This window comes from Armigeres subalbatus, chromosome 1, assembly GCF_024139115.2.
Source record: "Armigeres subalbatus isolate Guangzhou_Male chromosome 1, GZ_Asu_2, whole genome shotgun sequence".
Classification (NCBI taxonomy): domain Eukaryota; kingdom Metazoa; phylum Arthropoda; class Insecta; order Diptera; family Culicidae; genus Armigeres; species Armigeres subalbatus.
Window position 1 is genome coordinate 5,922,725 of NC_085139.1, and position 16,082 is coordinate 5,938,806.

Below are 16,082 nucleotides of genomic sequence, written 5' to 3' on the forward strand. Positions count from 1 at the left end.
AATTGTTTCTAAAAATGCAGGAGGAAGAATTTTCAAAATTTGAGTAGGAATTCCTTCCTAAATTGTAGATAATATTCGTTTTTAAATTTAAAAAGAAATTCCTTCCGAATTTTGAAAAACAATAAATAGCATGCGGAGAAGCAGAGGGAATACGTTCCGTAATTGGAGTAGGAATTATTTCCAAAATTGCATAATATATCTTCCTGAAATTCCTTCATAAATTATAGAAGAAACTCCTTTCAAAAATTGATAAGGAATTCATTCTAGAATAACAAAAGATATTTGAGAAGGAATGCCTTCCAGAAATACAGATGAGATTTTTCATTAAATGCAAAAGAAATAACTTTGCAAGATTAAAAATGAATTCCTTCCGAAATTGACAAAACAAAAATGTTTTTGAAATTGTAGAATTGGAAAAAGTATTTCTTAGGAATCGCAAGAGGAATTCCTTTTGAAATTGCAGAAAAAATCCTTCCATGAAAAAAACTGTTTCCGAAATAGCAAAAGAAAGAATAATTTTCAAAATTTGAGAAAGAATGTCTCCCAGAGTTGAATGAAAATGAATTCCTTCCGAAATTGAAAAAAGACCTTCCAAAATTAAAGGAAGAATCCCTTCCGAAATTGAAAAAAAGAATTGTTTCCGAAATTGCAGAAGGAATATTTTCCGTAATTTGAGGAATTATTTCCAAAATTGCAGAAGAAATGCTTTCAAGAAATTCCTTCATAAATTGCATATGAAACTCCTTTCAAAAGTTGAAAAGCAATTTGTTCTGGAATAGCAAAAGATATTCCTTCCGGAATTGAGAGAAGAGTTCCTTCCAAAATCGCAAAAAAGATTGCCATCCGAAGTTGCAAAAAAAATTCTATTGAAATTGTGGAAATGGAAAAAGTATTCCTTTGGGATCGCAAAAGAAATTTCTTCTGAAACTGCAGAAAGAACTCCTTACAAAATTATTTTAAAATTGTTTTCGAAACTGCAAATGCAAGAGTTTTCAATATTTGAGAAGGAATTCCTTCCCAAAATACAGGCAAAATTCCTTTTGAAAATTAAAAAAAAAATCTTCCGAAATTAATATTAAAAAGTGTCTCCGAAATTACAGAAATAATTCCTTGAAATAATAATCACAACAAGAAATTCTATCCGAAATTGAAAACAAAACATTGCTTCCGAAATAGCAGAGGGAATACTTTCCGGAATTCCTTCATAAATTACAGAAGAAACTCCTTTCAAAAGTTGATAAGAAATTCATTCTGGAATGACAAAAGATATGTGAGAAGGAATGCCTTCCAGAATTACAGATGAGATTTTTCATTAATTGCAAAAGAAATAGCTTTGCAGGGTAAAAATGAATTCCTTCCGGATTTGGTAAAAAAAGGTTTTTAAATTGTAGAATTGGAAAAAGTATTCCTTAGAAATCGCAAGAGGAATTCCTTTTGATATTGCAGAAAATATCCTTCCATAAAAAGAATTGTTTCCGAAATTGGAATTGAAAAGGAATTTATTCTGGAATAGCAAAATTGAGGAAAGAGTTCCCTCCGAAATCGCAACAAAGATTTCCATCCGAAGTTACAAAAAAAAATGCTTTTGAAATTGTATAAATGGAAAAAGTATTCCTTTGGGATCGCAAAAGAAATTTCTTCTGAAAATGCAGGAAGAATTCCTTTCAAAATTACAAAAAAAATGTTTTCGAAACTGCAAACGCAAGAGTTTTCAAAATTTGAGGCGTGCCTTCCAGAATTACAGACGAAAACCTTCATTTATTGCAAAAGAAATTTCTCCTAAAACTTAAAAAGGAATTCCTAACGAAGTTGCAAAAAATGCATTCGAAATTGTAGAATTGAAAAGCTTTATCCTTTGGAATCACAAAAGTAAATCAAAAATCCATCCAGAAAAAAAAAATTCTTTCTGAAACTGCAGAAGGAAGAATTTTTAAAATTAGAGAAAGAATGTCTTCCAGAATTGCTGACGAAATTCCTTCGTAAATCGCAAAAAGCTCCTTTTGAGACTTGAAAAATAATTCCTTCCGAAATTAAAAAAAAAATACTTTCCAAAATTACAGAAAAATTTTCTTTCCGAAATTGGAAAAAAGAATTGCTTCCGAAAAGGAATACTTTCCATAATTTGAGGAATTATTTCCAAAATTTCAGAAGAAATGCGTTCTAGAATTTCTTTCATAAATTGCAGATGAAACTTTCGAAATTGAAAAGTAATTCATTCTGGAATAGCAAAAGATAAACAAAAAAACATACTTCTGAGAGTGTGGAAATGAAAAAAGTATTCCTTGTGAAACGCAACAGAAATTTCTTCTAACCTTCATAAAGAATTCCTTTCGAAATAACAAAAAAAAGGAATGTTTCCGAACCTGCAGAATTCTCTAAATTTGAAAAGGAATGCTTTCCAGAATTGCAGACGAAATTCCTTCATTAACCGCATAAGAAATACCTTTTAAAACTTAAATAGGAATTTCTTCCGTAATAGAAAAAAAATCCTTCCGAAATCACAAAAAGGAATTCCTCCTCAAGTAGCAAAAAAATGCATTTGAAATTGTAGAATTCGAAAAAGTATTTCTTTTCCTTCTGAAATAAAAAAAACCTTCCAAAATGGACCAATCAATAAGCAAAAACTGCCGCTATGAAATGAGCAGATCGCGCCACCGTAGACATGTTCTGTCAAACACACACGAATAGAAATATGCGTATACAATGGCGCCGTTGTTTTGATGCGGTGAGTGCAAAATGAGTTACCTTGATTGATCCATTGCGTCGAAATCGCAAAAAAGGAATCAATTCCAAGATAGCTGAAGGAATTTCTTCCTGAATTTCTGAGGGCATTTCTTCCGGAACTGTTGAATGGCTCTGCCCGGAATAGCATAGAGCAGCGGTTCTCAACCTTTTTCTTGAGAGGTACCCTTTCGAACTTTTGCATTAATTGAGGTACCCCCTCATGAAAAAAGGCATCCGCGTCTCTCGATATGAGGTGATGATGATGGTTTGTTTTTGAGGGATATTAACTCAGGCGGTCATTCATCCCTATCTCGATATGAGGCTTCTGAGCCTCTTGTAGAATGGCTTCTGAGCCCCTTCAATGGCGGCTTTCGAGCCACTTAAAAAGAGGGTTTCCTTTGCATCTTAAAAGGACGCTTCTGAGACTCTTAAAAAAATGCTTCCAAGCATCTTGAAAGAAGAATTCCGAAGTTCTGGAAGCGATGCTTTCTAACCAGTTGAAAGTAGGTATCCGAGCCTCTTGAAAGTAGGCTTCCTAGCCTCTTGAGAGAAGGCTTACGAGCTTTTTGGAAGGAGCTTTCCAAACATCTTGAAAGAAGCTTTCAGATTCTTATCCAAGAAACCTTTCGAGCTTTTTGAAAGAAGGCTTCTAACCCTTTTAAGAAGGCTTCCGAGACTCTTGAAAAGAGGCTTCCGAGACCCTTGAAAAGCGGCTTCCGAACCTCTTGAGAGGAGGCTTCCGAGCCTCTTGAGAGGAGGCTTCCGAGCCTCTTGAGAGGAGGCTTCCGAGCCTCTTGAGAGGAGGCTTCCAAGCCTCTTGAGATGAGGCTTCCGAGCCTCTTGAGAGGAGGCTTCCGAGCCTCTTGAAAGGAGGCTTCCGAGCCTCTTGAAAGGAGGCTTCCAGGCCTCTTGAAAGGAGGCTTCTGAGCCTCTTGAAAGGAGGCTTGAGCCTCTTGAAAGGAGGCTTCCAGGCCTCTTGAAAGGAGGCTTCCAGGCCTCTTGAAGGAGGCTTCTGAGCCTCTTGAAAGGAGGCTTCCAGGCCTCTTGAAAGGAGGCTTCCAGGCCTCTTGAAAGGAGGCTCTGAGCCTCTTGAAAGGAGGCTTCCAGGCCTCTTGAAAGGAGGCCTGGGCCTCTTGAAAGGAGGCTTCCTGAGGCCTCTTGAAAGGGAGGCTTCCTGAGCCTCTTGAAAGGAGGCTTCTGAGCCTCTTGAAAGGAGGCTTGAGCCTCTTGAAAGGAGGCTTCCGAGCCTCTTGAAAGGAGGCTTCCAGGAGCCTTGAAAGGAGGCTGAGCCTCTTGAAAGGAGGCTTCCTGAGCCTCTTGAAGGAGGCTTGAGCCTCTTGAAAGGAGGCTTGAGCCTCTTGGAAAGGAGGCTTCCTGAGCCTCTTGAAAGGAGGCTTCTGAGCCTCTTGAAAGGAGGCTGAGCCTCTTGAAAGGAGGGCTTCTGAGGCCTCTTGAAGGAGGCTTCCAGGCCTCTTGAAAGGAGGCTTCCAGGCCTCTTGAAAGGAGGCTTCTGAGCCTCTTGAAAGGAGGCTCTGAGCCTCTTGAAAGGAGGCTTCCAGGCCTCTTGAAAGGAGGCTTCCGAGCCTCTTGAAGGAGGCTTCGAGCCTCTTGAAAGGAGGCCTGAGCCTCTTGAAAGGAGGCTGAGCCTCTTGAAAGGAGGCTTCTGAGCCTCTTGAAAGGAGGCTTCCGGGCCTCTTGAAAGGAGGCTTCCGAGCCTCTTGAAGGAGGCTTCCGAGCCTCTTGAAAGGAGGCCTGAGCCTCTTGAAAGGAGGCTTCCTGAGCCTCTTGAAAGGAGGCTTCTGAGCCTCTTGAAAGGAGGCTTCCGAGCCTCTTGAAAGGAGGCCTGAGCCTCTTGAAGGAGGCTTCTGAGCCTCTTGAAAGGAGGCTTCCAGGCCTCTTGAAAGGAGGCTTCCAGGCCTCTTGAAGGAGGCTTCCGAGCCTCTTGAAAGGAGGCTTCTGAGCCTCTTGAAAGGAGGCTTCCAGGCCTCTTGAAAGGGAGGCTTCCTGAGCCTCTTGAAGGAGGCTTCCAGCTCTTGAAAGGAGGCTTCCGAGCCTCTTGAGAGGAGGCTTCCGAGCCTCTTGAGAGGAGGCTTCCGAGCCTCTTAAGAGGAGGCTTCCGAGCCTCTTGAGAGGAGGCTTCCGAGCCTCTTGAGAAGAGGCTTTCGAGCCTCTTGCTTCTTGCTTCAAAACTTGTTGAACGAATTACTTAAAAAATGCAGAAAAAATTCGTTCCAAAAATACAGAAAAAACAATCAATCAATCAAACAAATCAAACAATCTAGAAGGCATTCCATCCGAAAACCATAAAAGAATTTCTTCGAGATGTTAGAAAGAATTCCTTGCAGAATTGTGATCGAAATACCAAAATTGCAGAAGACTTTTCTTCCGGACTTATTGAAAGAACTCCTTCCGGGATCGTAGCAGGCATTACATCACAAATTAGAAAACGAATTCCTTCAAAGATTACGAAATAAATTCCTTCCAAAATTGCCGAAGGAATTTGTTCCAAAATTGCAAGAAGTGTTTCAGATCGGCTGAAAGTATTCTTTTAGAAATTACAAAAAAAAATCATTTTAAAACATCCAAAGAGACTGCTTCCCTATTTGCAGAAGAAATTTGGTTCAGAATCATAAAAAGAACTCCTGTCTGAATTATAAAAGTGCGAAACAAATTCTTTTCAAAATTACAGAAAGAATTTCTATCAAAGAATCAATTCCTTCAAAATTCGCAGAAGAAGCTTTTTCCAGAAATGCAAAAAAATCTATTGAAAACGCTAATAGAATACCTTTCATAAAGAAAAAGAAATTACTTTCAAAATTGCAAAAATATTAAAGCAGGAAATCTTTCACAATCATTCAAAAAATGCCTCAATAAAGAATTTGCAAATCATATATTCCTCCAGGGATTTCAAAAGTCATTCGTTTCCAAATTGAAGAAGGAATTTATTCCAAACTGTAAGAGGAATTCTTTCTAGAATTTCTTCCGACATTAAAGAAAGAATCTGTTCCGCTATTGCCATAGGAGTTCCTTTGAAAATCTGTTGAACGAGAATCTTCCTAAAATTCGAAAAAAAATCATGTCTAATCGTAAAAGGAATAATTCCTTCTAAAATCGCAAAAGGATTTCTTTTACGGATTTGCAGAAATAATTGCTTTTGAATTTGCAGAAGGAATTCCGTCCAGAAATGTAAAAGAAATATTTTCCGAAATTTTAATTTTCCACGAAATTGTTTAAAAAAAAACTTCTTCCGCAATCGCGGCAAATCACAAAACAATTCGTTGCGTCATTGCGAAAGGAATTCCCTGCAAAATTGTCGAAGGAATATCATCCAGAATTGCTGACCAAACAAACCTCCGTGCGAACCACTCGATTTATCCGCGAACAAATAGCATCGAAAGCCAAGAATTGAAGAGCGTGCTTACGTTTCAAGAAACGAACACTGAACCATATTTTTACGACGCACGTGACGTGCAACGCATCCCATCTCAGCCCACTGCGGTTGAATAACAAAATTGTGCTTGCTTTGTTAAGCATGCTCACACTTCGCGAACCTACTGTGATTGAATTTCAAATCCGCTAATGTTTTTTTATTATTTCAAAATAAAATTTTGTAGATACAAATATATTATTAAATCATTATTAATACACTGCTTTTACACTGTAAATGATAAATAGCAAATACGTAATAAAAACACCTTACGGAATTGCATTGGGATCGATTTTCTAAATTGCCAAATTAAATATGATTAAATATTGAAGGAATATCTTCTAAAATGAAAAAAAAATAGCTTCTGGAGAAACCCCTTCCGAAATAGTCGAGAAATTCTCGAAATTCCTTGATGTTTGAAATAGATATATCTAATGGAATATCTGATGGAAATCCAACCAGTGGTTATCAGATTTCATTACAATTCTGCTTAAGAATCTGCCAAACTCTGGGCAACTGAGCATATGCAGAATTGTTAGATTCTTATTCTAAAAAATGTAAGCTTCTTATACAAGTATTGTAAGGAAAGTTTGCAAAATTGTATATTCTCATATAGCATTTGTATAAGTCTCTTGCAATTTCGCATCTGCCCAGTTCTCATATTTTGGAAAGTTCTTATGCGAAATTGTAAGAAAATCTGACATCCGTTGGGTGCAATTTTACTGGAACAGTTCGAGAAAATCAGGGAGGAACTACAGAAGGCATTCCTGAAGAAATTATCGAAATAATTCGTTCCGGACTCGCAGACTAGCCTCGGACTCGCCTTTATAAATTGCAACATAGATCTTCGGCAACTGAAGGCTAAATTACTTGTCAAACCCAACCGCCAGTTCTATGTTTGCCGCAAAGGATAATATTTTTTAGGGAATTCTTTCTAGTGTTATCGTTACGCGGCTTTTGGGACCACTTTGTTTATTTCTAACTCGCATGTTCGACTTCCGATGCTCACACCTGGATTGAAGAAGACGTTGTCGCTTCTTCGTACCAACAGTTGTTATCCAGATAGGTCCTGATAAAGCTATGATCACCCTGCTGCAAAGCCTCCGCCCTTATCCGACACGCATCTAGCTCTTGATAGATCCTGTAGGCTTCGGTTGCATGGGCCGCAATTTCTTCCCACAGCACTTCCGTCTGGCCATCTCTCAGATTCAAGTAATAATCCAGCTGTTCCTGCAACTCGTACTGCAAACCGTCCACGTCGTAGATCGACCGTCTGCCCAGCGTTTGTATCGTCTGATAGACGGCTCGGGAGTTCTCCTTCGCCAACGGATTGTGGTACGGGAAGAAGCGGTTCTTCGAATCCTGATCCACACCGTAATGCGCATAATACGCACAATAGTTGATGTCCGAATTTTGGAATCCTATATACACCTGCCGCAGGTATAGAACTTCGTTCCGACAAGTTTCACTGATCTGATCGGCCAGCGTGATCTCCTGCAGAAATGCGGCATCCCCTTCACGCAACTTCGGTACCAGCCTTCCGAACTGTAGCAACAGCTCCCGGTTGAACTCCTCGATCAGGTCCGAGTTCCACTGGCGCAGCGTCTGCAGCTGCAGCTCCGTCTCGGACGAATAGTTCGCGAAGGCATTGTTGAACCGATCTAGGAACTCGTACTCTTCGGCACTGGAGCTGGTCAGCAGTCCCGCCAGTAGAGCAACCAAAGCTAGCAACTTGAAACCCGTCATCCTTTCCGTTAAGCTCGCCGTCAAGAACTGATTCGTGCGCTGGTTTGGCGAAGCTTTAACAGTTTTTGCGATGACTGTCCGGATTGCAGTCGAGGAAACACAGATAAGCGGACGTAAGGCCACGACAAATATGTTGCTTTGAATAAATACAACCATCGAGTATGGAATAAAATTTAGTTAGAGAGTTTATGAACTTGAAATTATATAAAAAAAAAATCTAAAATCAAGTTTACTGTAGAATAGATTCAACATTTTTGTAGAATTGAATTTGTAAACAAAATCGTGACAAACGATTCTTTTGGAAAATTAGGCATCCCTAACTATCCAAGCGTCAAATTTTTAAAAAATGGCTGCGTGCTTCTTTGGTACACTGCAAACAAATAGATCAAAACCGTAGTTTAAAAATTAAATTGTCTGCCTTAAACTGAAATCGAGAGGACGTTCGGGTAGTCGGGTTGAACAAAAATGACTTCAATTGGAGTTTGAGATAGGATGAAATCAAAGACAGTTTTAGCAAATTAACGAAAAAAAAATCAGTTCAACTCAAACGTCGAACGTTTTTTGTCTATGAAAATGGCAAAGCCATCAAAGCTTCGACAATTGGCCCGCTAATCTAATCTTGGGGGGAAACGAGATTTCGACAACGATGCCGTTTAAGTTAAAGTGCGTTGTAAAACCCTTCCGCCGGTCGCCTTCTGTAAACGATCACGCGGAATCAGGACGCAGCCAATCGAAAATTTGGTGCGTCTTGCTCGGCTATCATCGATGGCGGAAAGATAAGTGGCGGATGGGGAAACAAAGTCGTTAGATTCGGTTCAAAGGGTGAATGCATTCGTTTCTTGTGATTTTTTTTTTTGGTTGAAAATGATGAAGCATCAACTTTTGCTCTCTCCATGAAAGTAAAAACCGGACAAACCAACAGGAAATTCTTCCGTTTTCTTTGGTTGTTAGTTCCGTAAAAGTTTTTTTTCATGACAATTATTTTCACGCTTCTTAAAAGTTTTCCTAATTATCCAAAGGTTACAAATAATGGGAAACATTGAAGTGGAAGCATGGCGCCACCATTTTTTTTATTGCCGTCAGATTGAAATAGCTTCAAACAGTAACGAAGCTCGGAAACGTCACACTATGCTACGATGTGATAAGGCCGATAACGCATTTTGTTAAAGCTTATTGCAATTGCGCTAGCAAACCGCAGATGGCGTTGGTGTTCAGCGAGCTACTAGAATTGATTATTCTTCAAGCCCAAATGAATAGATTGCGCCACTGCTCTCTCCAACCTTTCATCTGTCTTGGAGTTTCTAACTTGCTATCAAATAGTGATTCATACATTTCCTAATTTCTTTATTTCGATTCTTAGTAATACAATACTAACTTATAAAACTACTAATTTGTTTTTTCACTTATCGAAACGGTTAGTTAATACTCTGAGGTGTCGACTCATCGGTTGTCTCCAAAGTTGTCTCCACGGTTGTCTCATCTGTCGTATCAACAGTTGGGTCAGCAGTGGTCTCGACGGTCGTTCCTTCGGTCGTCTCGACTGTCGTTCCTTCAGTTGTTTCAGCGGTTGTCCCTTCTGTTGTCTCAACAGTTGTTTCAGCAGTGGTCTCGGCAGTCGTCTCAACGCTTGTTCCTTCGGTCGTCTCGGCAGTCGTCCCTTCAGTTGTCTCAGCGGTTGTCCCATCGGTCGTCTGAGCAGTCGTCTCAGTACTTGTCCCTTCAGTTGTCTCAGCGGTTGTCCCATCAGTTGTCTGAGCAGTTGTCTCAACAGTTGTCTCAGGTAATGGAGTTGTGGTCACATTACCGCTGATGAAGCAATTATTGTTCACATAGTTCATGATATAGTCATGGTCACCTTGCTGCAGTTCCTCGATCCTAACCCGACACTCGCCCAACTGTCGGTAAATCACATCAGCGGTATCTGCATGCGCCGCAATTTCCTCCCACAGATGCGCCGTCTGGCCATCTCTTAGGTTCCGATAGTAATCCAGCTGTTCTTGCAACTCATACTGCAGTCCTTCTACATCGTAAATTGCGTGTCTGCCCAGTGTTTGAACCACCTGGTAGCTGGCTCGCGAATTCTCCTTTGCAAATGGATTGTGATACGGGAAGAAGCGATTTTTGGAGTCCTGATCCACCCCGTTGAAAGCATAATATGCACAATATCTGATATCTGAATTTTGGAACTGCAAATACACATCACGCAAGTAGAACACTTGATACCGACACTCCTCGTCAAGGTCCTCGACGGCCAAGATTTGCTCCAAGAATGCGGCGTCAGCCGCCCGCATCTCCGGTACTATCCTACCGAGCTCCAGCAGCAACTCGCGGTTAAACTCTTCGATCAAATCCGAGTTCCATTGGCGCAGCACCTGCAACTCAAGTTCCGTTTCGCCCGAATAGTTGGCGAACGCATTATTGAACTGCTCCAAGAAGTCGTACTCATCTGCTCGGGCACCACTCGCCACCAGAAGGCCCAACACCGCAACCGTAGTCAGCCACTTGATCATCCTTTCCGTCTTACTCGTTCCAGGAAACTAAAGTGCGTACCGTTTCCCGGCGCTCGAAGTAACTTTTCCGAAACCACAGCAATGCCTAGGAATGTGGCAGTAAAACTAATCTCACTGGGCAATCAGCGATCGGAAGGTACCAAAGAATCCGGTCAATGGCGACTTGGCGTAATGACACCCTAATCTAATCTCCAGCGCGTAGTAAAAATAAGTCCGGTTACAGTCGTTTTCTTTTGTTTGTTGGTGAAAATGGATGATGTAAATCATGGTAGGTAAGTGACAGGCTTCGATCACGTGGAATATGGTATGGACGCAACTATTGCGGACTAGTGATTCACGCAACGACCGTCTGGTTTGAAGATAAGCAATTGATTGGTAATGAGGCAATTCGAAGGTTTCTGATTAGATCTCTAATGTGAGATAATGCGACATGGGCAATGTCAAAATCTTCGAACTATCGAATCTTTAATGATATTAGTAAGGGGTTTTCATCAGTCACAATTGGCGCCCAACGACCAACCGAACGACATAGTCCAGAAAGACAACGAGAAACATCCAGAAACCACGGTCAAATTTTCTAACATTCCGTTTACCTTCCCTTCCTTTCGATCTCTTAATATAATAATAATTTTTGCACTTGTAAGTCCTTTAAAATTATTGTTCAATTTTACCCACAATTTTTGTCATATTGAAATTAGGATTGTTTAGGGCGGTATTTATCCCATGGAAATGTCAATCCCTTTTTCGATCCAATCAATCTTTCACTTCTATATCGTTTCGGAAGTAAACAATCAATGCTCCAAGATTTCTTTGTACGACTTACCTAGTGACGCTTCCGGATCGCTCAGATCCGACAGACTCGGCACCTTCTGGATGTTCCGCGTTCCGTGCGGTCCATCGTCCAGCGGTTCCTGTTTCAACTGTAAGTGGTGTGGTTCGCCGTCGCGGCTCTGAAAAGATAAAAAAGGGGGTGAAGATATAATTAGACGCATATTTTCTTCGAATTTATCGACGGGTCCACTGGTCCCCTCGACACAAAAGTTGCATCCGGCGCCCACGACCTTTCTAGCGAGGGGACTTTTTTTATTCTTGTTCGGACCGTGTCAAATTACCACGCAACAATAACGCCACGGGGAATTGGAATTATGACATCTTCATCGTCACAAATAGATCTAAGTAACCGTGACGAAAGTCGGAAGTCAAAATTGATCTCGAGCAAACTGCCGCCGGCAGCGCCCACTTTGAAAACAATGAACCAATAATTCAAACATTTGAATACTGCTCTGTTCTCCATCGGCACTCGATCTTGTTTGGTGCTAAATTTATATTCGAAAGGAAATCCAATTACTTTGCCTCCCTACAAGTGGTTTATTCCCCGAGCACTACAAAAAAGAAATATTGAAGTCAAGGGTCGCGTGATGACAGACGAAATGATGATCGTTGTCAGTCATTGCCTATTCCATTATGGCCAAATGAGAACTCATTGAAGGTCGTTTTTAAGGCGAAGAAGGGGACGAAAGTGGCTTCCAAAATTAAATCGTGCGAGCAACCATAAATATGTTAACGAGATAAAGATAATTTTTGTGTTTATTTACGCGGTTCCGGCTTGTTGCCCCTTTGTCAAAAGATGAGGGATCATCTTTTTCCAACTGTCAAATGAGGGCACGCGAGCGTGTTAGAGGATTTCGTCGACGACGGTCTAGTCGTCATGAAATACTTGATTTACGACAGAAATAAAATAAAAATTAAGAGCATTGCTTTACGAGCCACTCGGTGTGAATATGAGAAACGCGATATCTCCCGGTAAGATCAAGATCGATTGACGTTGACGCGACCATAAATCTCGATCTCAAATGGTCATGATTCAGCGGGAAATTTCGAGTCGCCCGATAACACTCGCTCCAGTTCCAGATCCAAAATGCACGACCCACTTTTCCTACTATTTACGATCGTGTTTTATCGCTTCCAGAAGGGGGCTCTTGCTGCCGTCGCATCAAATCGCGCAGCAATTCGGTATAATATTCCGCAGAACTATTTGTTTAGCATCGTTTTCGTTTACGCTACACTCGACACTCTAAACTCGCCTACTCACTGCCATATATTCAAATCAATGGCCCCGCCTCCGCAGCCCGTCCGGCGATTCGATCAGCAAAGTCGTGAGAGTTTAGTTTTATGAATGAATTCGTTCCACTACAATCGTTCGGCTACCAACACTATCACGCGCGTTCATTCATAAAAATCGAAAACTAGTCGCATCATGATCGCGCACTACTCTCCACACCCAAAGCAAGCCACTATCGCGCCGTTCGAAAACCGGTCCCCTAGACAACTGCTGTTGCTGCTGCTGCTGCGACATCAGCAGCCTACTCCGATCGCCAAAACCGGCCGGCACCGTACGCACATCAGACTGCATGCAACAACAAAAGCGCCGACCGAGATGCAAGTCCAAGTGGCTCAGCGCAGCGGCGGCGGTTCACCTGTCACTTGTAGCGCAGAGTGCGCGCGCGGTCCAAATTCTTCGAAAGCGAAAGGGTTCTTTCTACCCGACGACGGCGGCGCGCCGGTGCCGGTGAACAACGGCCAGGGCACAACCCCCAACAGATGGGGTGCCATTTTTCTTCATAATAACGCCTGCGGCGATTCTCACCGTTCGTATTATTATTGCCATTACCGAGTCCGAGATGAGTCCCAATATTTTGACAAATGCGTCGTCTCGGTTGCCACCACACGCGGCGCGCAAAATGCAACGGCAACAACAGTGCGCATGGTGAGGCGGTTCGGTTGTGCGAAAAAAAAAGTGGAACTTAATCTTTTACGACGAGCGATGAGCGTTTTTCTCCTTCACGGTTGATCGCAGAAACGATTGATCAAATAGCTGGCAAGGGGCAACAACAGCAGCGGAACGAGCTGGGGCGGGATGCGGACCATGTGCGCCGTCCGGTGCAACGGTGGCGATAAATAGGGATTATGATGAGTGCGGGCGTGAAAAATTGACTGCGAGAGTTGTCGCCAGCTGCAACGATCTGGCGAGTCAGATTCGAATCGGAAAAGTCTTTAGACAACGGGACATTTTTTCGCCTTATGTTGTAAGGACGTTGCCGAGGTTGCAACAAAAAGTTTTGTGATTGTAAAATATCGCAAAAAATAAATTTTCTCTCTAGTTCAAAAGAATATTTTCTACTTCTTTCTTACACCTTGCGGCAACGTCCTATAACTTTTTTCCCGGCCATTGCTTTGTGACCCCCTTGATCGTATTTTTATTGCCATCGTGACGCACACTCATGATCCTGGATATCCACCTTTTGGTGTCAGCAAACTCTTAGCATAGCCCTAGATGCGACATTGTCGAAATTTCCAAATAACCTTAAAATAGGGCAATGCCACATCCACATGGTGGCAACAAGCGGTGACGAAGACCTTCCGGTTGTCGGAGTCCGTCTCCGAGGTAATTATCAAGTCAGCGTCATTTCACCCCCCTTCTTCAACGGCCACTCGGCCACCGCCATCGACGTGACTGCAGCCAGTCGGTCCATACCCCCATCTCTTAAATGGGGAGTGTATTCCGACGGAGTAGTCATTATCTGATTTCGATTACTGTCCACGCTTCGCCCCCGGACTTCACCCGGAGGACAAGATGGCGCTACGATGCCACCGACTGGGAGGCATATGACCAGCACCTTCGACACGAATTTGAGGGAAACACATTCACAACTCTTCCCGACTTCACCAAACATTTGGAGAGAACATTTGGAGGATTTTCACGACTCGGTCAACCCCAGCCAATCTGCGGCCGAACTCTGGGGAAAAGAAAACACACTTAGTGGTAAGCGAAGATCTTCACCATCCATCTCGACACACCGGATCGTACCATCTCCGATCCCTCTGAGGTGGCCAACGCTCTCGGGGAATATTTTGCCGGTTTAGTCTCCGTCAACGACTATCCAGCTGATTTTCAGCGGGCTATCACCAGTAGATCTTCGCCTCTCTCCAACTTTCGAGTCCCTCCGGATCTTCAAAACGCCAATTTTAATTCTCCGTTTTCCGCTCCTGGGCTTTTTTGCGCTCTCAAGAAGTAATGGAAAATCATCAGGTCCCGATGGGATTGTTTATCCCATAATCAAAAACCTTCCTCCCTCCGCTAAAATCAAGTTTCTGGTCTGATCAAATCTTTCCGGATGAGTGGCGGAATAGCCTCATTGTACCCATCCTCAAGAACAACATTTCCTTCCGAGATGTCACAAAGTACCGGCCTATTTCACTAACCTCTTGTGTCTTGGTTGTGGAGAGGTTAGTAAATCGGCGGCTAAGGGACAAATTAGAAGCCAATGGTAGGTTCGGCTATCGCCAACACGCGATCCGATCGGGATATGGCACGGGCACTTATTTTGTATACCTGGGAGATGTACTACAGAACGCTTGAAACGACGGCAAGCACGTGGATCTAGTTTCCTTGGATATCTCCAAGGCCTTCAACAGGACTTGGACCCTTTTCGTCCTCCAACAGTTGAAAGAGTGGGGATTTTCCGATTCCGGGCGTTTCCGCCAACATATACATCTATGTATACGCAGATGACATTCTGCTAATTGTGGTTGGTGACACACCCGGTCGTACACGGATTAAGGCACAATCCGCTGCAAGTGCTGTCCTCCGTTGGGCCAAATCGGTAGGCTTTACCATGACAGCCAGCAAAAGCGTACGAGGACACGTCTGTAGGTGGAAGCATCAGCTGTGCGGGCCGAGCATCAAGTTGGGTGACCAGCCCATCCCCAACAAAAAGATTGTGAAAGTTGTCGGAGTCTCCATTGACCGGAGCCTCTCGTTACTTCCTCACTTCCGTACCAACAACAGAAGGCTCCGGTTAAAGATCGGGCAGGCTATCATTTATAGCCACCTGATCTACGGCCTCGAACTGACCTGTATCGTCCAGCGTAACCTCGTCGAAACTCTGTCACCGACTTTTAATTCCTACCTTCGAGCCGCCTAATGATCGTTACCCTCAACACCAGCCGAATCTGCTTGTGCTGCGGCAGGCATCTTGCCTTTTCGCCACTGTGCGCAGGCAGCCATCTGCCGCAAAGCCGCCACATTCGCCGCAGAATATAAAATCCCTCTCCTCACTGAAAGGGACCGGATTCTGCACACGATGGTCTCCCCCCAGTGGAGTGAGTCCACTAACATGGAGCGAGGAGCTAGAACTCCTCATCAGCCATTATAAATAGTTCCATAGATTGCAACAAGGGGTGATACCATGGCTCATTGAAGGTCGGTGGCCGTCCTTCTCAACAGAGATTTTCATAACCACGAACACAGGTTTATGGATGGCCTGGTTTCGAGCCATGAAGTCGGAATTGGGATCACCGGGACCGTTTTCACTATCTCTGACAGCCTCCCGGACATGTGCAGCATCTTCTCGGCTGAAGCAGCCGCGGCATTCATCGCCGCCACCTACCCGTCCAGGAAACCCATCCTCGCCCTGTCTGACTCTGCCAGCGTCATTTCCGCACTCCAGAGTGGCGAGCCTAAATACCCTGGATCCAAAACATCTTAGCGAACATGCTACCGAACACGAATTTTGTTTGGATTCCGGGACACTGCGGAGTGCCTGAAAACATCACGGCAGATCTCCTTGCTTGAGTTGGATATCAGGACCGGCGTTTCACGTCATCCGTTTCGT

At 43.0% G+C, this 16,082-nt stretch overlaps 1 protein-coding gene across 2 annotated transcripts in view; it reads right to left on the reverse strand.

Annotated features, from left to right (window-relative positions):
- LOC134220118 (ETS-like protein pointed) overlaps positions 1–16,082 on the reverse strand; it is a 377,379-nt gene that overhangs the window by 285,158 nt on the left and 76,139 nt on the right. For both annotated transcript variants that reach the window (XM_062699108.1, XM_062699116.1), the window contains exon 3: positions 11,231–11,357. In XM_062699108.1, coding sequence (XP_062555092.1) covers positions 11,231–11,357 — 127 coding nt within the window. The remainder of the gene's footprint in view (positions 1–11,230; positions 11,358–16,082) is intronic.